General features: G+C 38.5%; 1 protein-coding gene across 1 annotated transcript in view; it reads left to right on the forward strand.

Moving 5' to 3' along the window:
• The window catches only part of DST (dystonin), a gene marked incomplete at both ends in the record, with an annotated part of 299,020 nt that overhangs the window by 225,823 nt on the left and 50,248 nt on the right, over positions 1-22,949 (forward strand). Inside the window, 11 exons of the mRNA XM_080615920.1 lie at positions 7,199-7,360; positions 8,492-8,662; positions 9,944-10,110; positions 12,211-12,370; positions 12,634-12,960; positions 13,136-13,220; positions 14,316-14,557; positions 15,455-15,661; positions 19,387-19,506; positions 19,681-19,788; positions 21,497-21,715. Coding sequence (XP_080472046.1) covers positions 7,199-7,360; positions 8,492-8,662; positions 9,944-10,110; positions 12,211-12,370; positions 12,634-12,960; positions 13,136-13,220; positions 14,316-14,557; positions 15,455-15,661; positions 19,387-19,506; positions 19,681-19,788; positions 21,497-21,715 — 1,968 coding nt within the window. The remainder of the gene's footprint in view (positions 1-7,198; positions 7,361-8,491; positions 8,663-9,943; positions 10,111-12,210; positions 12,371-12,633; positions 12,961-13,135; positions 13,221-14,315; positions 14,558-15,454; positions 15,662-19,386; positions 19,507-19,680; positions 19,789-21,496; positions 21,716-22,949) is intronic.

Genomic DNA, 22,949 nt, shown 5'->3' on the forward strand with positions numbered 1-22,949 from the left:
AAAGCAAAAGAATTGTTGCTTGGTAGATAGATTTATTCACATGAAGTCTTCATTCTCTTCAGGAAAGGATGTTGTGTAATGGGCCAAAGGTGGTTTTTGTGGTTTGACCAATTTTTATGTACAAAGAGTTAGAGCTTTGTGAGTCTTCTTGGCATGACATTAAAATGTATAGTTACTTAAAAAAAAAAAAAACAACACACCAAAACAGGCTTTGAGTTGTATTTCATATATATTTATTAAAATATATGTATACATATACATACTTGTTTTATTTATATTCCTTCTTTGTAATCTACTTACTCTGCTCTGTATAGAGTGTTAAAGTACTGTCAGTGTTAAACTATACTTCTTTACAATGCAGATATAAAAGATGCTTTCTGTAGATGAAAATCTGCAGCGGAATCCATTTGAAAAGGTACAGCCATGACTCTTACTTCACAAAGTACTCCAGGAAGAGAATAATCAACTTGAGAATTTGTCTCAATTAATATAAATTAATCACTAATTAACTCAGATGTTTTGACACACACCACCCCACCCCCACCCAGTCTGTATGCAATGCATAGATTGGTACTAAAAGGAAGCTTCAGTAAATTAGGTAAATTAGTATTGAGGTACGCTGAGTTTGCCACCATTCTTCAAAAGCAAAACACAAAAGAATTGTGCAGATGAGCTGAACCAAATGCCTTGTGTATGGGTAGCCGCACAGTGCTTGGGATGTTTGTAGCAGGAGTAGTATCTACAGCTAGTTTCTCTTTGAAATAGAGAAAGAAAAACCCCAGAAGTTGAATTACGTTACTTCTTCAAACTCCACGATTCTTTGTACTGCTATAACAATGCATTCTTCTTAATAAAACCAGCATGGCACTGTTACAGCTTTCATCAGGGTATGGTTCATTTGATTTTGCTTTTATTTTCGGAACAAAAGGAGATGTAGGCAGTCATTAGAGGTTGCCTTCTAATTGGACTTTATGGGAATTTTTAGCTAGCCTGAGTATTCTTGCCAATGAGCTTGAGCTAAAATTTTAATTGCCTCATGTTATAGAATCGTAGAATTGTTCAGGTTGGAAAAGACCTTTAATATCATCAAGTCCAACTGTTAACCTAGCACTGCCAAGCCCAGCGCTAACCCGTGTCCCTAAGCACCACATCTACACGTCTTACGTTAGTCATGCAGAGTGTGTCCTCTGATTTTAACTTTGAAGGCAGATAATATTGAAAGAATAATCTTTATGATCAATAGGAAACTAAAAGCGTTGCATTCCCCATGCACTGATTTACAAACCCTGGAATAAGATACTAACCTGCCTTGGTTGGGATTTAATACAGTTAAGAGTCTATGTTGCAAAGCAAAAGTAAAATAAGCGACTGTTTCAACCTTGTTTTGAAGTGTTGCATTTGAAAGTCCCTGATGCGCCATACAGAAGTCTTCAGTAGATACAGTGAAAATGGCAAAATATTTTTTAAATGCTAATAAAATAATTTTGCTGTTGAACAAACACGCCCTATACATGGTGCAGCATTCCTTGAATTCAGTAAGGATCTGTTTGTGGGTGTTTTGGGTGAGAAGAACCACAGGTGACAGCACCTCAAAAAATGCGTTTTTTCACCTTTACCATTATGGTATATATTCTGAACTACAGAATCCAGAGGTGAATATCATTTGGGTATAATTTTTATGTAATATCTGTTTACGGGAGAAAAGATAATTTGTCTCCTGCACTTTCAGTATTTAGGCTTTGGATATGTAGCTGGCTGTGTATCACATAAATCAATGAACATGAAATGTGGTATGTTTGTATGTCTTGCATACAGTGTATCCTGCTGGTTGCTTAATGCAGAAAGCTCCAGCTGATTGTAGTTAATGCCATGTTAAGTTTTAGCTCTAAGTGCCATATGCTGTCCTTAGGCTGAGGTCTGAATTACCAGTACAACTGATGGCCACTGTCACACAGGCAGTGCAGGTCTTTGGTGGTTAGGGGTATGGTTTCTGCTGGAGCAGAGTAGCTTGGTCATGACAGCTTCTGTACTGTTGGTGAGTTACCTGTGAGTTACCCAACCTTTTACCCGCATGATTATGAGCTACAGTTGTAGGTGCAAAGTGTTGAACTGTATTTAAAAGATGTAAATGTCCAAAACCTGAACCTTTGTGCTCTTTTGGTTGGTTTTGTGCTGCTCTAAGTTCCGTAAAAAAGATGCTTTCTAAATGTAGATACTTGTTTCCAACATGTTAATGTTTCTTTCGGTGGGATCTAGGGGTTCTCTTGGCACTGAGGTGGTGGCTGTCCCGTCGGACACCACCACCCTAAGCTGTTGCCACGGAGCCAGGAACCACATTGAAGAGTCACAACTGGGCTGAACGACTCTCTTTGCATGCCGAGTGTAGTAATATGTAGCCATTCTGATCACTAAAGATGAGTTTGAGGGATGTTTTTAAAATGATGCACAGATAAACTTTTAATTTCAGAGTGGAAGCATCTGTTTAGATGACGGCTTTATGAGGTGGGAAAATGGGAGTGCAAAGAGTGGCCCAAAGCAGCGCTTTGTGTCGTTACCAGACTTTGTCTCAGGGACGCGTGCCCGCGGAGGCCGCCCCGGCTGGGAGCTGCGGGCCGCGGCGGCCTCCCGCGGCGCTCAGCAGTGGGCTGAGGCTGGCCGGCCTCCGCAGCCCCGCCCGGCCTCGCCGCACGGCGCCGGCCTCGCCGCCTGAGGTGGAGGTGCGAGCAGCGAGGGCGCGGAGGGCCGAGGCGCAAAGGAGGAGGAGGAGGGCTGGCGGCCGGGGACAGCCCCCGGAGCGGCGCTGCGGGAGCGGGCGGGCCAGGAGCAGATGTTGCCTCAAGAGCGAAACGGGGCGTTTCTCGCAGCGCGGCGCTGGGCGGACGCTGCTGGCCCGCAGGGAGCCGGGCGAACCGCAGAGCTGGGCGGCTCTCCGGAGGAGGACGAGGCGAACCTCCAGCCGCTCCTCCTTGGCAGCCGCACATCAGAAATGAGGTGGAAGGAGCGCGGACAGATCGCTGGCTGCGGCTTGTAGTCGGGACCTGCCGAACGCAAACCTGCCGTGCCTTCGGGAGACACCCTCCACTCTCGCTCTGCTCTGCAGCTGCCTTAAACGGCTCTCCGGGATGGCATCGGGAGAATCGGTGTAAAACGTTTGTTTTCCGACTGCCTGCTCGAAGGACGCGTTGGCTTGGCTGCTAGAAAGTGATGCTTTCCTGTGGGACAGCACATTAGTGGGGCACCACAGACGAGCCTGATACAAGAGGAGGATAAGCTGCCTTTCGGATCAAGGTTATTTATAGCTACTGCCAAAAAAGTAAAGGGCTGGTTTATTATTCTTACTGTTTTGGATTTAACTTATTTCTCCCCCCATCCTCCCAAAGATTTTCTCCGTGCCTTTTTCTGGACCATACACAGCTACTGTGGCTTCTGTCCTGTTAAGCTGCCGCACCATGTTTTATTTATAAAGGAGATGGGACTCTGCAAACCAGTTAAATGGATTACAGTTAAGCCGTCACCTACAGAAGATAACGTGTTGCCTTCTGTAACGCTTGTTCATTTAGAAGGCTTATTTGGGAGATTTCAGATACAGATTCTGACCCAGAAAAACAAATGAAGCCTTCCATGGAGTGTTTGCAATATTTGAGCCACTGCTGGGTTTTGCTATACTTTGTTTTTCTGTGACATTGGAAGACTTATGTTATTTTCTTACTGAAGCACTTTATATTTTGGGGGGGGGAGGGAACCTCACATCCAGGTAAAGTTGCATTTAAACTGATGCACTGATTATGAACGACCTCAGCCACCTCATAAGTTATGGTGTATTTAGTATCTATGCATCTTACACTAAAGACAAGTTTACTGTAATTCTTTAGAGTGCTAGTGTCTTTTAAATGTTTCCCGTGTATCCATGAAAACAGAGGTATAGTGGCATACTCTCAGGATGGGGAAGCCACTTAGCAGGCCAGACTGTCTACGTCAAAATCCCCCATGTGTTGGCAAAGGGGAAGAAGATGAAGATCTAAATATTGAGGACTGCTACGTTCCCCAGAGGTCCATCTATGACACTGTGCGGCTGAATGAACAGATCGATTCAGGCTCCAAGGGCAGCCTCACCTCGAGGCATTTCACTGACCGGACTTTACCCTACAGTCATAGAACACTGGACATCAGCACTTTGTGCTCCAATGGTGCCCTTACTTCTTCCAGTGTTTTTGAGCTCCGAAGCCGTGAAGCTAACAAGTTAGATGAAAAAATGATCTTTGATGCACTCAAACTGAACAGTGATATAATTCGGACAGCTGCATTACCTAAAGCAAAGTCTCACACAGAAAAGAAGGAGCATAGGAGATCATGGAGAATGCTTGTTCCACCCAACTTTTCGGATTACACAAATAAGAGTGAAAGCTCCTTTAATGAAACTGCTGATATGTCAGATACAGCTAGATCGGGCAAATGCAAATGGGGTACTAACTCTCTTACCTCAGAAGAGGATGATTCTGGTTTATGCAGCCCTCCAACAGAAAGGGAAGAAAAACAAGATACACTGTTAGCAGGGGAGCAAACTCAGACCCGAAGTTTATCTTCTGCAGAAGATATCCATGCAGTAGGTCAGTTCAGACCATATTTTCCAGCAATTTGCAGAGAGCAGCACACCCCACTGCTTGCAACCACTAGTCTCCCTGTCAAAGAAAGCTGCAGATTGGCTTTTCATGATGTTTTGCCCGCTGGAAAAGTAAAACAAAGCAATGCTCAGACATGTGAAAGTGATCAGGAAGAGTTGGAGGGGGAATACTCTCACTTACAAGGTTTCAAAGAGAAAACTCTGTCACATGAAGATCCTCTTCATGGTAATGGAAGTATTTCCCTTGACAAAAATGAAGTGGAAAATGGATATGAAGTTCATGAAAAAATTAAAACACAAGACACAACGGTAGAGGAGGATCACGCAGATGAGGCACTTCCTCATGTAGATGTTTATTACATGAATGTTGCTGTAAATACTAGTGACTTGGATTTAGCAAAATACGAGATTTTACCTGATACAGAGGAATCCAGTATTGCACATGCAGGCTCAAATCAAATGGCATTTTCTGTTCAACAGCTTGAATTAGATAGTACTGTAAACTGTCCAAAAGCTTTCCCAGGGAGAAGTATCTGGACCACTGACATCCAAGAAACCTTGGGTACAGTCTGCAATGGCCTATTGTCTAACAAGGTAATTAACAAATCGAAAACCAAAATCCCCATAGATTTTGAATAGTTGTAATGCAGCCTTAAAGATATTTGTTTAAAGCTTTCTTCAGATTTCGTTGTTGCAAAAATGCAGGGATTTTTTATTAATTTGGCAGATGCAGTAATCCGTGTCATTTGCATAGCACACGTGGCGTGTCCGCAATAGTGAGATGGTCAGTACAGCACATGAACTGGGGACAAATTCTGAAGGGGGTGTTTACTCCCAGCTTTGTGGGGCAGGCTTATTTATCACCAGCTGGTGCTGTTAGTCCCGATGTGGAGTGCATCCTCCATGCACCCGTGCTGGTACTGGCTGTTTGCACAGATCTTTGTTACGGGCAGTGCCATTCAAGGGCAGCTACAGCCCATGTGTTCAGCCTGAACAGCCTTACTCATCAAGGTATAAGCAGGAGTGGTTGCGGTTTCCAAAGTAGGCAGATTAAAGGCTCACCGCTTCTTCTGAAAGCTGCCTTTTGCCAGAGAGCAGCTCTGACATTACAGTAGTATTTTACAAGCACAGGATCTTGCAGTGCTTTGAAAGTGGTGGATGAAGTAAGAGAGTAAGAAGTGAAGCTTTGTAATAAGGAAAGGGTGTTTGTCGGGTCTGCAATTTTTTTCTTCCCACTCTGGTTGAAATCCGAGATACTTCAGGCTTTGTTGCTAAGTTGTTCTGGTAAACTTTGGCCTCAGCAATAATTGTAATTTATTTTAAGCTTCTCTCTGCAAGGAATGCATGTGTTTTTAAAGGACAGATTATGGAGACCAGTCCTCTCTGTGGCAGGACATTGCGCTCAGAAAGATGAGGCTTTATGGCACATAAAAAAAGAATTTGTTACTGATTCTGTGTGGAAATATTATTCTGCCTCCTCCCTACCCTACAGTCAAGAAAAACACAAGCGTTTTCCTTTTTTTTCTGGGAGCAGCCAGCTCGTTGCGCTCTCTGTTTTCATGTAACCGCAGCTTTAGTTTTCAGGGTTGGTTTTTTTTTTGGTCAGTAGAAACAAAGTTCTGAGGGCTGCTTCATTTATTTTACCCCTCCTGTTTAGTGTAAGTGTTCTAGCTTCTAGATTGACTTGTCAAGCTAGTGGAAGCATGCTCAGCCACCTGAGGTCTGGTGGTTTAAAAGCAATCGCTTGGCACGCTGTGTTTGGTGCAAAAGAGGAGAGTCACTGGTATGCTCAAAGCGATTCCTGCTTTTCAGAATGCTGAGAAAGGTTACTTTGAATGCAGTAAGTGTACACCAAAACTGTTACTGAATGCTGCTATAGAAATAGAAGGATTTAGGGTCAAAAGCTGAGCATTCTTTAGCATTGTTTATTCATTGGTTATTTTTCACTGGCCTGTGTAATTAATTCAGGGGCTTCAGGCCATTTTCTGATCTCATTGACACTGGTGTCAGTGCAGCCTAATGCAGCTGAATACAAATGGAGATTCACGTTGCTGTTGCTAATGGTAATAAGTACCTAAAAGAGTAAAATAAAGCAAACAGAGAACTGCTCAAACTGCCCTTTTGGATAGGTTCAAAGCCCTGGTAATTTGCAAGAAATCCCTCTGAATGAAGTCTGCTGGGATACTGTTTCAGCAGCATCTGTAGTGCCTCCTCCTCCCTTATTACCATTATATTCTTCTAAAAACTACTTTAAAATAGCTCTTCTTTACTGCTCCTTTAACTTCTGCTTTTGTCCTAATTTTTTATCCCTCTACTCTCTCTCAATCCCTTTCCTTCCTGTCTAAAACTACTCATGGAAATGAGCGTCATTTTCCCGGTGGTGTATTGCATTTACTCTGTTTAGATTGAGTCCTTTCTGTTTACATTAATGATTTTTTCTGAGGAAGGTGCTGATGAGGCATGGTTTCCTTTCTTCCAAACACCAGTTTTCAGCTTTTCTTGTTGTTGTTATTGTGTGATGTAAACACCATGTCAGAAGATACAATGTTTCATGTGTGTTTTGTATTTCAACTGCAGGTATTTCAGAAAGAAGAAATTGAACCCTTACAAGTAAAACAACAGGAGGTAAATTGGTTGGGTCAAGGCCTTATTCAAAGTGCTGCTAAAAGTTCCAACACAGAAAACCTTGAACAAGACCTTGAAGATGTCAACACCCGATGGAAGACTCTTAATAAGAAGGTTATTGTTTTGTACACTATTCTGCTTTTGTTGTGTTCTGCTTTTTGATTATTTGCTTGATGACATCTTCCAAAATACAGGAAATTAAATACTGTCTAAGAATAGGAATTATATTACTCTATGCAATCTGTTGGTAATTCTGAGGATAAGATTTATATCACTAGTAGCCAGAGCTATTACTGTCATTTATAAGGTTTTGTCAAGCTTTCTGTAGGTCTGTCCTGGATTTTTATTCAGGAAAGACTCCTCTAGGACGAGGTGTTCCTTCCTGCTTAAGCAGACAGGGAAGTTTGATAACCCAATCAAAGAGGTTAGAGTTGTGACACTTTCATGGGAAAGGTAGCTATGTCATTTGTGGCCAGCCACTTTCAAGTAGTTGTTTTTCAGTCTTTGTTCAGATGTTTTTTCACTCTGTATTGTATCAGTTCATGTACACTGTTGTGCCTGTGCAGTGCACAGAGCAATGAGACAGCTCGGCTTTGTGTGACTAGTGGCACATTTCCTTTATAATTGTATTATATTGTATAGGGTTATATTGCTTGAGGCATGAGATGGCACCACTGCTTTGGAAAAGTGGCTGTAGATTATTTTCTACGCTTTTGAAGAGTCCTCTTCCAGCAGTAGCTGCTCTTGGAAAATGGAAAGGGTGGGAAGTAGAAATGGCACTCATTTTTCTCCACTCTGTCTTCCTGAAGTAGTGATGCAGCAGAACAGCAGATACCTGTGGTTCAACTGTTTGCCTTCTCCTCTCTTATGTCTTCTTCCCATTGGATGGATTATTGCCCCTTATTAAGAATTGCTACTTTGGGTTCCTGGCTCAGTCTTTCTATAAGGAAAATAAAGATGACACAAGCATCTTGTCAACATACTTCATTATACTGTAGCTATATAAAACAGGCTTACATCTCTTGTAATAAGGAACTACTACTGATTTTCTGGCAATCAACCTCCTCTTTTCATTTGATGTCTGTAGCTCTGAGAGATGAATGCTAAATTGTGCCATAGTGCTCTTATGAATAGCTATGAAAATGAGAGTGTTTGTGATATTGCCAGGTGTTCTACAGATTTTGGCTACTAATTTCACAGAAATGAAAAGGTGAGTAAAGTCTGATCCTCTCCTTTTTTTTTCAGGTTGCCCAGCGTGCTGCACAATTGCAGGAAGCCCTTCTTCACTGTGGGAGATTTCAGGATGCCCTTGAATCTCTGCTTAGCTGGCTCATTGATACAGAAGACCTTGTGGCTAATCAGAAACCACCATCTGCTGAATTCAAAGTTGTGAAGGCCCAGATACAAGAACAGAAAGTAAGTGAAATAAGTTCAGAATATCTCTCCTTCCACTGGATCAATGAGAATAAATTCTTAGGCTTTGGCAAAACATAAAATCTGGTCAAGTGTATTATATGACATTGAAGGGTGCCAAGTTGTATAAAGCAGCTATCTGTTCAATACTCAAGAATCTGTCTAGGGTTGGGAAAAGTGCTCATTTTCTATGACACTGCAATTTGAGCTCTGGTTAGAATTATTAATACTATGCGGAAAGGATTGTTAAAGATCTACTGGAAAAAGAGAAAGCATGAAATCAAGTGTTTTGTCATTTGAAAAGTAGGAAATAAAAACTAGTAAAGTTTCATTGTAATAATTCCAGGGTAATATTGCAGATTACAGACTTAAATACTTGGCTCTTGATCCTGATTCTGACTGGGTCATTGTTGGTAATTAGTTGGAATGCTGTTCAGAAATGGTCTATGCTAATGTAGAAGCACTATCAGTGTTGTCAACTCTTGCAAATATTCATAATGGTTATAGCAAAAAGAACTAAAATGTAGCTTATGAAACATACATTCCATGCAGTTGTACTGTGTGGCCCACTGCCACCCAGAGATTTAGTATAAAGTTATGGTGAGTAATGTCGGGAGATTGTCATGTTGGGATATCTACAAAGGCAAAATGTTACTATTACCAAAGGCAGCTAGAGAAACGAGGAAGGGAGGACTGTAGACAAAGATATGTTTTATTCTTCATGGAGAAATTAATTTACTGGACTAGATCGGTGAACTCAGTTGTATCTCAAACAAGTAGAGAGTTGACTGTACAATAGTTTTTGTTTAGTATTATTTATTAATAGTATTTTCCTAACTACCTGTATGTCAGAATTACCTTCGTGTTTCCAGATCTAGAAGGGCATGTAACTTTCTCAGAAATGTTCCTATAAAATGTATCAGATACTCTGAATGTCTTGTTTCCCTCAGTGGTATTAAATGGAACTTTTTCCTCTACATGTTCAGTCATTGGGCTGCGCACATCTTTGCCACATAGAAACCAAGGAGATTGTTTGGGCTTGTGAAACTCTGCTGTTCATAGCAAAACAATTGAGAAACTAAAATGAACTTGTGTTGGGGGTGCAGTGCGCTGTATGTCTGTGTTTCATTTTGTTAGCATTATTCACAGTTTCATCACAATATGGGCAATGGGTTTACTTTTTTTTGCTCTAATACGGTTTCAAGAAGTCTAGGTCCTTCTGTTTTTGCAATTGTGTTATTGCAGTGTTTCTAATAACCTGGTGCCTGATCACTTTCTTTGTAGCTTCTCCAGAGGTTGCTGGATGACCGCAAGCCTACTGTTGAGGTAATCAAGCGTGAAGGGGAGAAAATTGCAGAGTCAGCAGAACCTGCTGATAAGGTGAAAATCTTGAAACAGTTGAGTTTCCTGGATAGTCGATGGGATGCACTGCTCAGTAAAGCTGAAACAAGGTATTTGAAATTCTTTCATGTATTTGAAAAATGTAGACATAGGATGTGATAGATGATTAGAAGCAGCATGTCGAACTTCCTGGTGTGAAATCTTGTAAATACTGTCATTCTTGATGTTGATATAATAGATCCTCTGAAGGAAAAGTGAAGTAACTTGAACAGACCAAAAACTTTTAAAAATTTTAGGCTAAGATGCTACAGTCTGCTAAGATTAATTTCATATGTGTCTTCTCAATATTTTATCTCCATTAGTTGATTAGAATGCAGATTTCTTGATGCAAGAACCTGTTTTGCATCGGATCAAGTGCAAATTTTACATTTAAATAATAACACTCCCTTGGAACTTCAAAATCTTGACAGGTTGCTATGGAGGAGGCACTCAGTTCTTCCATGTTTCTGTTTGGTGTCATCCATATAATTGGTTTCTACAACTTGATCCTCATACTCTCGGTTGCTGATGTACTTATGCTGGGGAGGAAACACAAAAAACCCAAAACAACCAACCAAACCCCCCCCCCAAAAAGAAAAAACCCAAAGCATACTCATGGTATCTATGTATACACACACTTAGATTTATGGGTTGTTTTCAGTGTATAAAATACCTGGAACATTCTGAACTGTGGATCGTCTTTGAAGAAATCTGTGTTGGAGGGTTTGCTGATCAAGTTTTCTGGGTGGGGATCTGAAAAAGAACAGCCTTGTTTGGAGTAGAGAAAGGAAGAGTATGCATAACAGGGGGACCTGAACAAGCATATAATTAAGAACAAGAAATGACCTGGAAAGTTGAAGAAAAATGAATTTAAGTGAACAGTGAAGCTTTGCAGTGAAGAGCAAATGGATGTTAGGATTTGGGTGCTAGAATAGCATTGAATTCGGCTTGTTGTCTCCTACTGCTTCTGCCAGCCCCTCTGTAGTTCATTTACTCTGAACCTTTTTTGTTACCTCATGCTACTAATATGATTGGTTAATTAGCAGAGTCAACCACTAATAGACCATTATTTCCTTCTTTCTTTATTTTTTTTTTTTTTAATTGAAGGCATCTGACTCATTAGCCAGGGTAACTGTCATGTTTGATTTGATATTATTCTTCCAGTCTGATGATATTTGATTAAAAATCGAATTTCGACTTTTCTAAAGCTATCTATTAGCTGCAAGCTTGTATCCATGTTTCTAAGACCAGTATCTAGAAATGAAGAGGAGATTTGAGAATGATTTTGAAAACTATGTAGAGTACTTCACTGAGTGTTCTGTGGCTAAGTGTGTGAAGTCTACCTTGTTTATTAGCCTTGGGAAGCATGTATAAACATAGCTTTTATCTGGAATGAGAGCCCCATTTGGAACACTGTGATGTTTTTCATGTAGGACAAATCTCTCTTAAAAAGTCTGCTTGAATGAGATTTGTTCAGCAGTGGTTTGTAGAGAAGGCAGTTCCTGCAAACAAGAGTCTGAAATGTAATAATCTGAATCAAAAATGTTTTAGATACTGCTTTTTTAGTTTGGAGGTGAAGTTTCTCTGCTGTATTAACGGTGTCTCACTAACTTTGTTGAGAGCTTTTACCAGGAACAAGAGATGCAGAAGTAGAGCCAAATAGTTTCGTTCACATCATTGAACAAATCTTTAAAGATATTTTACAGTGCTGAGGAAGCATGACAGTATATTCTGGTTCAGTAGATCCTTTGTCTAACTTTAAAATGTTTACTAGAGAAGGGAATGTAACTTTATGCTTAAAGACAGCAAGAAACTTGAAAATTGTCCTATTGGGTATAAAACAATTCTTTGCTGAATTTAGTGCTAGATTACTTTTAGCAGTAGGTGTATGAATAAAGTGATTTTCTGTTTATTTGCAAAATTTGCATATTAGCTCAGAGAGTTTCAAACAGCTTCAGAGGTGATTTTCCAATATTTTATTTGATTTTAGCTTTACATTGGTTTTCGTGAGTATCATAGATGTACTTCTATTTAATTTGATGACTGGTTCCTGCAACAAGACAATTATATCCTTTATTTTGCAAAGGATTCAAGGGCCTTTCATATTTTTTTCTAACTATTTCACACTTACTTCATCACAAAAAATAATCTTTCTCTTGGCGTGTTGATAGGAACCGGCAGTTGGAAGGCATCTCAGTGGTAGCACAGCAGTTCCATGAAGCTCTCGAGCCGCTAGTGGAGTGGCTGACTGCCACAGAGAAGAGGCTTGCAAATGCAGAACCCATTGGAACGCAGGCCTCCAAACTGCAGCAGCAAATTTCTCAGCATAAAGTAAGATACAAACCACATGCTTGCTTGTGTCATTCTTTTCAGATTCTTCTGGAAAAGTGCAACTCAACTGGCAAAGGTGTTGCTGTGAATGTCTGTTCTACCAGGCTCGTTTTTTTGTTCTTTTTTTTCTGTAATTTGATTTTTATATATTTATGTTGGCAATATGTCCTTTTTCATTCAGTTTTTATTGAGTTCAACTTACGTTTCTTTTATGTTTTTCTGCTTTTGTTTTCCATTATTCTTCATTATTTAAAAAAATATAGGCCCTAGAAGATGATGTCCTAGCTCACAATAAGTGTTTACATCAGGCCATTAGCACTGGTCAGTCTCTAAAGACTATGAGCTCCAGGGAAGATAAAGATGTGGTGCAGGAAAAGTTAGATTCTTCTCAGGCCCGATACATTGAGATTCAAGAGAAGATGAACAACAGGTCTGAACTTCTCCAGCAAGCTTACAGCAATGCTCAGATTTTTGGGGAGGATGAAGTTGAATTGATGAACTGGCTGAATGAAATCCATGATAAACTGAGCAAATTGTCAGTCCAAGATTGCAACAGAGAATTGCTTGAGAAACAGCACTCTGAACTACTGGTATTTTTATTTCTGTTTATTTATTATTTAGTTTGTTTTAAAAATTTTATTTGTATTTCCATACTTCATTTATTTTTCATTATTATATTTTCTTTGAAGTGTTAATATGCTAATTCCAAATAAACATATTATAATTTGTTGTGTCTGTGCTAACACAAATGACCTTTTATCTTAGGATCTTCAGGAAGAGATTCTTCTCAGAAAACAGAATGTTGATTTAGCTATACAAAATGGCTTAGAGCTTCTCAAGCAAACAACAGGTGAGAGCTTATAGAAGACTATGATTCATCAGGCTTTTTATGTTGTACTTGCAAGTGCTCATGAGAATTTAAGTAGAACTTTTAAATATTAGTCCATATTTGCTGGTTAAAGCACTCGTAGTTGCTTATTTTAATAAAGGTTTGAGGTCAAGATATGTTTTAATGTAAGTAAGTAAAAGTCCTTTTTTGACGGTAGAGAGTTTGGCCCTTGAATCCTTTATTATTTTCAGTGGAAAATTATTCTAGTGAACCTGCATTCCATTCCTAATAGCAAGTTATGGACATTACTCATAATGGAGGGCTGTTTGGCAGTGGATGCAGTCAATTCCCTGCAGGCATCCACAGATGAACAAGATTTTAGACTACCTTTTACTGCAAGAGGAAAGCTTTATCCATTGGAACTAATACTGTGGGAAAAATTACATTCCAGTTGCACACGTGTCTGTTCTGTAGATCAACATCTGTCCGGACTTCCCGATACTTCTAGCATTCTTGAACTCTTTAAGGCACACACATGGTTAGGGGTGGAGGGATGTCCTTTTCTGTTCCAAACATTATATAATGAAATCTGAATATGCACTGATAAACTTCAGTACCTTGGTTTTGGTTTAGCCTTTTGAGTTGTGTTTCAAGTGAATAGTAATGAAGGTGTACAGTGATGTCAAATATTACTGTAATTGAAAATCTAATTAGTATTTAGTTGATATTTTTCCTTCACATTTTCAATAACACTTTTTTTATTTTTTTTTTTTTTTTTGCCATTGTAACAAATATTTTGAATTTAAGGTTGGATTTTTTTTTTAAAGAACATTTGTATTAAATATTTTATCTTAAGGTTTTCCTTTCTAATAGTTTAGTAAAGCAGAAAAAAGACAGAAGGACAGATCACGAGCTGAGGTAAACTTAATAGCTCTGTTAACTTTAGTGATGGTAGGATACTTTATGATAGTTGAGGATTGACCTTGTCATCTTGTTTGAGTTATTCTACAAGTTAAATACTGAGATCTTTGTTATAGGCGGGGGTTGCAATTTGGGTTAGGTTTTGTTTTGTTTTAAATATGTGTGATCATAGGAAATAACATCCCTCTATTTTAGGTGATGAAGTTGTAATAATTCAAGATAAACTGGAAGGCATTAAAGCAAGATACAAAGACATTACAAAATTGAGTTCTGATGTATACAAGACCTTAGAGCAGGCTCTGCAGCTTGCAGGTCAACTGCACTCAACTCACGAGGAACTCTGCAAATGGCTTGATGAAGTGGAGGTGGAGTTACTCTCATATGAAAGTCAAATACCAAAGGGTGAAGAATTAAGCCAAGTACAAGAAAGACAAAAAGTAGGTTTTAGAACCTGTGAATTATTTATTGCTGTATGATTCAGCTAGGCTTTGTGTTACTTATGTTTGGCATGAAGTTGTTTTGTGAGTAAGAAATTTTGGCATCGTATCTTTTGACTAAATGTAACAGTAGTTAAGAATCCAACTCACTTTCCAGAGTCATCTGTTATAATCACTTATGAAATCGGACTGAGGTTTATTTTTAGCACAAGAGAAGCACAGTATTTCCTTTTTGTTCAAGCAGCTACCTAATCCTGGGAAAACTCTTAAGTTGTTAAACAAAGTTGGTTTGGTCCTTTAGTTGCGACATGGATAAAATCCTGTAAAGTGTAAAAAGCGTTGGCATTTAAAAATACGTATTACTAATCTTGTTTAACAATATTTATTTCAAAAGAAAATTTGTAGTAAAATCTGGATGGTGCAGATGATGTGGAGGGAGGAAGTTAAAAAATATAATCTTTCCATTAAATTTTATATAAAAAGAAGTTAAACAGCAGGGGGGGTTTCTAAATGGGTAAAAACTCATTCCTGAAGCATTTTGTGGTGCTGTGAAATTTAATCTAGTCATTGCACATTTAAGAAATAACCTGACTTAATTGTACACAACTCATATAAAATTACAAAGAGTTCAGACTGCCATACTGACTGGAGAAATATATGTAAGATATATTATGTAGAAAATTCTCTTCAAGAATCACCCACCTTTCTGTCAAACAGCTTACAATATAAAAAAGCTAATACAACAGATATGAAAATAAGTGTGCTAATTTATCCCTTTGGTCTGTGTGGACATTCAGTTCTTGACTTATGGAGTGGTTGAAAGAATAAAAAAGCACGTACAGGCTGTGTGTGTTCTGCTCATATGCTGACATGTTTACTTTAAATGGCCTTTTACAGGAGCTGAAAAAAGAAGCAAAGAACAACAAAGGCTTACTGGACACTCTCAATGAAGTTGGCAGTGCCTTCCTGGAGCTGGTGCCATGGAGGGCCAGAGAAGGGCTTGACAGGATGATAACAGAGGACAACGAACGTTACAGATTAGTGAGTGACATGATCTCTCAGAAGGTGGATGAGATTGATGCTGCCATCCTGAGATCCCAGCAGGTACTGAAACCTCTTCTTTTTGCAATAACAGTTTCTGGCCATGTGTACCTGAATAAAAGATGTCATTTAATAATGTTGCCAAATGTTTGTTGTGCTTGAGCAGCAAAAGACCTGTTTGAATGAAATGGGACTCCACTGTTAAGATACGAATGCTGGAACTTGGCTAATCTGTACACTGTTACAATTTTCTGCCTTTTGTTGACACAAACATCAGGCTTGTAGCTAAAATTGCTGTAACTATTCTGTGGCTCTTTAAGTGAGAATTTGCTTAAGTAAGAACTGAATGGACCATGTCTTCCGTAGATCATGTTTGTTATGTTAAGTAAAATATGCTCCAGATCCCCAGCCAATTTCACTGGATGCCACACTGCAATCACAAGGGTTGCCACACCTTTTAGCATCAGCTGTTTGTCTAGCTGCTCTGTACTTCTCACAATTAAAAGCTGGATCATCTTGTTCGAGCTGTAGTGGAGGATTTAAATAACAATCACTATTATTCATATCCACAATGCTTTTCTTTTTGGGGCTCAAAAATTTGCGTTCTTTAATATGTGGCAGTTTCTGTACATTCACAGGGCTGTATATATGGGTACACTTTGAGAACAGGCACTCTTAATTTCATCACTAAATGGTCCCATATTTAGGTTTGCTTATAATGCATTGTGGAAACACAACTTGCCAATGTCTAACTACGGTTCAGGCATAGAAATATTGGTGCAGATTTCTGTTTCTGCTAATAGTTCCTATAAACAATTGTAACAGGACAAGGAGAAGGCATGTGTGATACTTTCAGTTTGCTAAAAGTTGACTGAAGGAGGCTGGCAATAACTCAGGTCTTGTAACTGAGATTAAAGTAACTTCATATTTCTTTTTAAGAGGTTTGCTATGAATATTATCTTGTCTCATTAATCAAATCCTCAGAAATGTAGGGTGATTTTTTTCAGTGAGTGATAATGTAAGATAGGAGAGTGTATGTTGGCTCTCCTTAAACTGTTCTGAATTCTGTGAGGGTGTTGCATCTCCTAGCATGAGTTCAGCAAATTCAGGTCCAGACATAAAAAGTTCAGAGCTAGCTCCACTAGCTAATGTGGCAGAGGCACATTTGCAACCCAGACCTGCATATCCCTAGCCTCCACTTCAGCCCAACTCACATCACCACAGTATACTCTATACACTGTATCCTATGATAAATATCAAGAGGCTTAACACACTTCCAGTGAAGGATAAGGTGCTTTCCATTTAGCTCAGAGAAAGACAATGCGAATTAAAAAATGCTTTTGGAGAAGTTAGTGCTCTGTAAGCTTATCCTGTGGCAACTTGTTCCAAGTGCCTGTGCTACTAAGAAGTTTTGGGTGGAAGACAAAGCCACTACGAAGACAAAGGAGTAGTGTAGGATTCAGACTAGACATCACCAGGTCAAGGTGAGAAATGCAGCAAGTTACATGAACATGTAAGCATATTGTTTCAAATGGAAGCTGTTTATTCAGTGGAAACTGGGAGGCTTAATAGACTAATGCAATGTCCTGGTTTTTAACTACCTGGGCAAACTGCTCCCAGATGGATAGAATTCTCGTAAGGATAAATTTAGCTGCGTGTTGTAATTTTCATTTCTCAATACTGAAAGCATTGGATAGTGTCTTACCCTAGTAAAGGCGTGCTACATAGAATAGGTCATATTCTACTTTTGGCTTACTTGTTGTTCTTCACTGTAAAGCAGCCATAGAGAGTACTTTAAAAAGCATTCATGAAGCAAATCACAATGTCATTGTATTTGGAAGTCAATCATTCCTGGTTAGAAGTAAAAGTACCACAATGAACTATGCTTGGTTAAACTGGGTGGGGATGAAATAGATGATTTTATAGTGACTCAAGTGAAGTTCAGTGCTCACAAATAACTGTCCTGCATAATGGGAAGAAAACACTTCAAAATTTGGATGCACAGAGTATCAGTTTTGTGCTTTTTATTCTTTTGTGTTGTATTTGAAATTTGAATTTGAAATTGCAAATCCTATAACCTCAGCAAATGCAGTTTAGAATCCTGTCCTTCAGTGCTATGTAACCTAGGAATTCCACTGCCATGCCTTGATTTTGTTATTTCCATTAAATATTTGCTCAATATTACTTACATAGTCATGGTTATTTGGTATCAGGAAGTCACAGTGCAGTTAATTTGTACATGTAACACATTTGGAATCATCTTCTTAATTTCCTTCACCTGGGTCATAAATAGATGGGCTTCTGAAGAGCTTGGCAGTTTCTAAAGCCAGGAATTAACTATCACTGGTGTATGTGCTTTGTGCTGATGTTTACAGTCCTGATTGTTTCAGAACGTACCTTTCTATTAGGAAGTCATGATATTTAGGACAAAACTTTCTGTTACTTTAAATAAGAAGTGACATACAGTGAAAAAGAATGTTTATGCTCTCTTTCATGTAACAAATGGATTATAAGGGCTGAAAAAGATTGACTCGTAAAGAATGAAATCTCAGAACTGCTTCTTTTGGTTTTGTGTGACTCATGATTAATCACTAAGACAAGACTGTTTAGTGCCTAAAGTGAACTCCAGCTATGTTACAGCAGCAGGGTTGTCACGGTCTGCAGCCACAAAGGCACAGGCTGACATATTTGAAGGACAAGAGGGACAGACTCTTGTGGTCAGAAGGAGACTTCTGAGGAAAGCATGGGTATCAATAACACAGGGAGCAGGTTCTGACCTGAAACATCCTGATAGACTGTCACAATAACTTGGAGCCATATTAATGTTCAGCTAATTGCAGTGGAGGTCAGGGTTTAAAATAAATTAGTTCTTAGTAGTTTCCATGGTGACTGTTTTGTACACCCCATCATCCCATGTAATATGTCTCTGGCTTAAGCTCAAAGCTGCCTCTGCTGAGAACTGCACCATGTGGGTGCTAAGATACATGCCCTTAAACTTGAGAATATATGATTTTTTTTTTTCTTTAATTTGGTCTTACTTTCCGGGGTAATTGGATCCCCACACACTTCAGGATCTCAGTCATTCTCTCCATCACAAATTAGTAAGAAACAGATCCTTTAACTTCTCTCATTACTTTAGTGCTTTGAGGTAATTTCTGAAACATTGATATGTTGACTAATGGTGGTCAAAAGTTAATCTTTTAGGAAAAGGATGGGCTGCACCCAAATGCCCCAAAGAGTTTTTGCATTTAATCCAAGGTCTAGTTTTGGATAAAATCCTGTCTTGTCTGAGTTCAGTGAGGTTTTTCCACCAACTTAGTTGAATTGTGATTGTTTTGCCTTTATCATTTAATACAAAGCTTTTAAGATTAAAAGGATAACATCAAACAAGTGTTTCTTAGGATAATTCCAACACTAGGAGTAATAATAAACATAGAGATGGAAAAGACTTGGAAGTAGAGTGAAATGAAAACAATGACTCGACTTACAATTCTGAAATTATAACACTTTTTATTTTCTTATGTTTCTTAGAGAGCTGTAGGCTTTGGAAAAATGTATTTGCTTCTGTTACTTTGTCATGCTTATGAATGAAGCTGCTGTGCTACAATTTCTCAGAATCATTTTGGGCTTCATATTTCATTTATATATAAACCTCATATGGAAAGTGAGCCGCTGTCTTTCTAACAATTCCAAAGTATACTTTTTAATCGTCTCTAAATTTTTTGAAACAGTCATTCTAATTTCACATCTATAGAACCGCTGAACTAATTCATGTCTCCCTCATTTAGTTTGATCAAGCAGCTGATGCTGAATTTGCCTGGATTGCAGAAACAGAAAAGAAACTGATGTCTCTGGGTGATATTAGGCTTGAGCAAGACCAGACCATGGCTCAGCTTCAAGTTCAAAAGGTAAAAGAAATGCATTTCCAAATGTCACATTAATTATTGGCCGGCACACTCTCCATCTAGAAAATGTACTGGCACGATTTAATTTTCAGTCCATCATAATGCACTTCAAAAATAGTTTTTGCTCAACATACTTTTCTTTTTTTTTCCCCTGACCAATTTTTATTCTGTTTCAAGGCTTTTACCATGGAGATTTTGAGGCACAAAGATACTATAGATGAACTTGTTAAATCTGGGGATAAGATTATGAACACATGTACCGAAGAAGAAAAACAGACCATGAAGGTAAAATTTCTTAAATTGCAGCTACTGCAGTAGATATGCAAACAACATATAAATAGAAGGATTCCTATAATGTATGTCATGAAATACTAATGAAAAAGCATTAATTACGGCGACTTCTAGTCTAAGGTTTGTAGTACTAAAAGAAATGCTGTTGTGTATCCCTCTTCTTCCTTCAGGATGTTCAAAAAGCAAGCACCGTGTACTTGCTTCACTGCCAGACACTAATTTGTAGCCACATTTATCATCTTCATCCATGGTAAATAATATTTTAGCCAATGGACAATTGAGCGAATAGGTGTTAATCATCTGAGGTAGCGTGTATGGAGTCTGGTGGTTCATCTTCCTGAGTTCTCTTGGGTCAGTGACACTCCGTGTGTTTCCTGTGCTGGATTCAATGGCTATGCGCCTCAGTGTGAATCTTTCATTTCTGCTGATTTCAGCGTGGATTTTACTTGCCAAGATTATTCCATACTGTTGACTAACACAGTCCATGAAAGGCATTCTTATGCCTTTATTTATTACACACACAGAGAAAGCCTGATGTTGGGGCTGCATATATATACAGACAGATTTTTCATGTTAGATTTAAGAATGGGTTAGTTATGGGGTTGGGTTTGGGTTTTTTTTGCTGAGTTATGGTAAGGCTGGATATGTAGTGTAAATTTAGTCTTTCCAATAACTACCCTCCTTCAACAACAACACTAATTGTGCTCTACTGGAGGATCTCTGAAGAAGTCTGATTTGCTGTTAAATGAATTTCAAATAGATGAGAAGTTCTGTCTATGAAACTGTTGTCATAAGAGAACACAATATTATGTGAGACTCTATTAAATATTTGTATTTGTCAAAAATACTGTATATCTGTGTGTTGGGCTATGTTTTGTCCTTTGGATAACATCTTTATACTTAATTTACATGCAAGACATAACAAATAAAAGGATAGCTTGTTCTGGCAAAAAAAGATTCTTCACATGTTCAATGGCTTGCTTATACGTCTAGTTTTTCCAAGGCTAAGTATTTATGTGCATTGTCACATATAATATTTAATAAAAATGATAACATGGGCAGTCTTCCACAGGAAAAATGTATAGCTAGTTGATACTTTATTATCATATGCCCAAATGCAGTAGACTCGCAATGTTTAGACTTTATAATTTTATCATACTATTAATGGTAACACATCCTCATTATTTAAAGTATGCTAACCTGGAAAATAATGCTTTGTGGATTCTGTTGCGAGTTTGTAAGCTACAAGCACAACATTGCACCCTATTCTCTTGCCAGATTTAAAAACAAAACAAACCCAAACAACAGGTTTTTTGTGTATTGTTCATGGTGCTTTGATTCAGAAATGGCAAGCTTCTGCCAAGTGTCACTGAAGATAAGCCTCTTCAGTAAGGAAGTGGGGCTAAGATCTGCAGTCAAATCATTTGCAGCTTGACTGGAAGCCCTATGGATAAAGTGTTATTTGTAAATATCAATATTATTAAATATGTTCTAATTACTTTGAAAATACTCAGCCAAAGTATGATCTCCCACAATACTGATTCTCTCCACCTTGAACACTGATGCTGATAGAAACATTATCAAAACTAAAATGTGGTTCACTATGGTTTGGTTTATAATTATCAAAGACTGTTTAGAAATTAAGGTAACAGACATGGAAAACCACACATTGCTATTTTTTTTTGTTAATATTATTTTACAGAAAAAAATGGAAAGCCTCTTACAGAAATATGATACAGTCTGTCAAATGAACTCTGAGAGAAACCTCCAGCTGGAACGGGCTCAGTCCCTGGTTAACCAGTTCTGGGAGACTTATGAAGAGCTTTGGCCATGGTTAACTGAAACAGAAATGATCATCTCTCAGCTTCCTGCACCAGCCCTTGAATATGAAACTTTAAAGCAACAACAAGAAGAGCATAGGGTAAGCATTTTGCCAATTTTGAAAAACAAAGGTCAAAAGCCAAGTAATATTCTGCTTAGAGCTGTGGAGTACTCTGCTAAATGTTTATAACCCAGACAGTTATACTTCCATTGAAAAATAAATCTTTAAATCAGTAATAGACAATAAATACATTTTCAGACATGCCTTTGCCATTTCTCAAACTGTGCATGCAAACAAGATTTTCTGTGGAAGTCAGCAAACAACGTATAAGCATAAAAGAGGGTGAAAGGGGGAAAAAATTGCCATTGAAGTGAGAACTGAGCACACAAAAGTTGATAGCTAAGTAAATTTAAAGTACAAATAAATGTCAGTATTAGAACAATTCAGATCTATAAAAAGAAAGAACAGATATAGGATGGTTTAGCAAGAAACAAGAGGGTAAAAAATTACTATCTAAAGAACTAGAGTACCTGCTGTCAGCCTGCTGAAAGTGAATGCTATCTTTGTGTACAGTCTGTGTACAAATATGCACATCCATTGATCTTGCATACATGTAAAAACATTGGCTTTTGTTTTGTTGGTAACTTTGGAGCTAAATTTAGCTGAGCCAGAAAGATGGACAGTTAAAGGGCCACGAATTGATTGCTTGGGTTCCAGCCAATCCCATAGTAATTTCTCATGACAAGTATATATGTTATGTAATAATTAAAAGAAATAAATGTTTACCATAACATCACAAAATAGAGGCATCAGTTTTGTAGGCTGGCCAGCATATGGGCTTTCTTACATGGAGGAATAATCAGCTGGGGTAAAAATTAATATGTTTCATCTATGGCTACTGGAATCAAGTGTATCCCACTGAGGTTGAAAACCTGCATGGGTTGGCACATGCATAGCCCATATAGCTATTGGAGATGCCTGTCTCTCCATGCTAAGCATAGAATAACCAGGGTTTTTTTATTTTAGCTGCCTCAATTAAGTGACTCAGGTTAGATAGGATGAACCCTGTCTTCAGTATCTTGTTTACTGTGAGACCAGTTAATGAAGATGTGCCACTCTTATGTACTGGTAAACACTGGGTTCACTCATTTGTCTTCCTGTTATGTCCGGAATGAACAGCCATGTTCTATTAAGGCTGGCTATATAACATGTGCTTTACAAACTATCTTGATTAGTCACCGTAAACCAAATCATGCTTGCTTTACTTACAGGATTGTTCCTCATCTACTTTAATCATTCTGCTTGCATGAGAGGCCCTTCAGATAAGCTTCTA

The sequence above is a fragment of the Psittacula echo genome (assembly GCF_963264785.1).
Source record: "Psittacula echo genome assembly, chromosome: 4".
Classification (NCBI taxonomy): Eukaryota; Metazoa; Chordata; class Aves; order Psittaciformes; family Psittacidae; genus Psittacula; species Psittacula echo.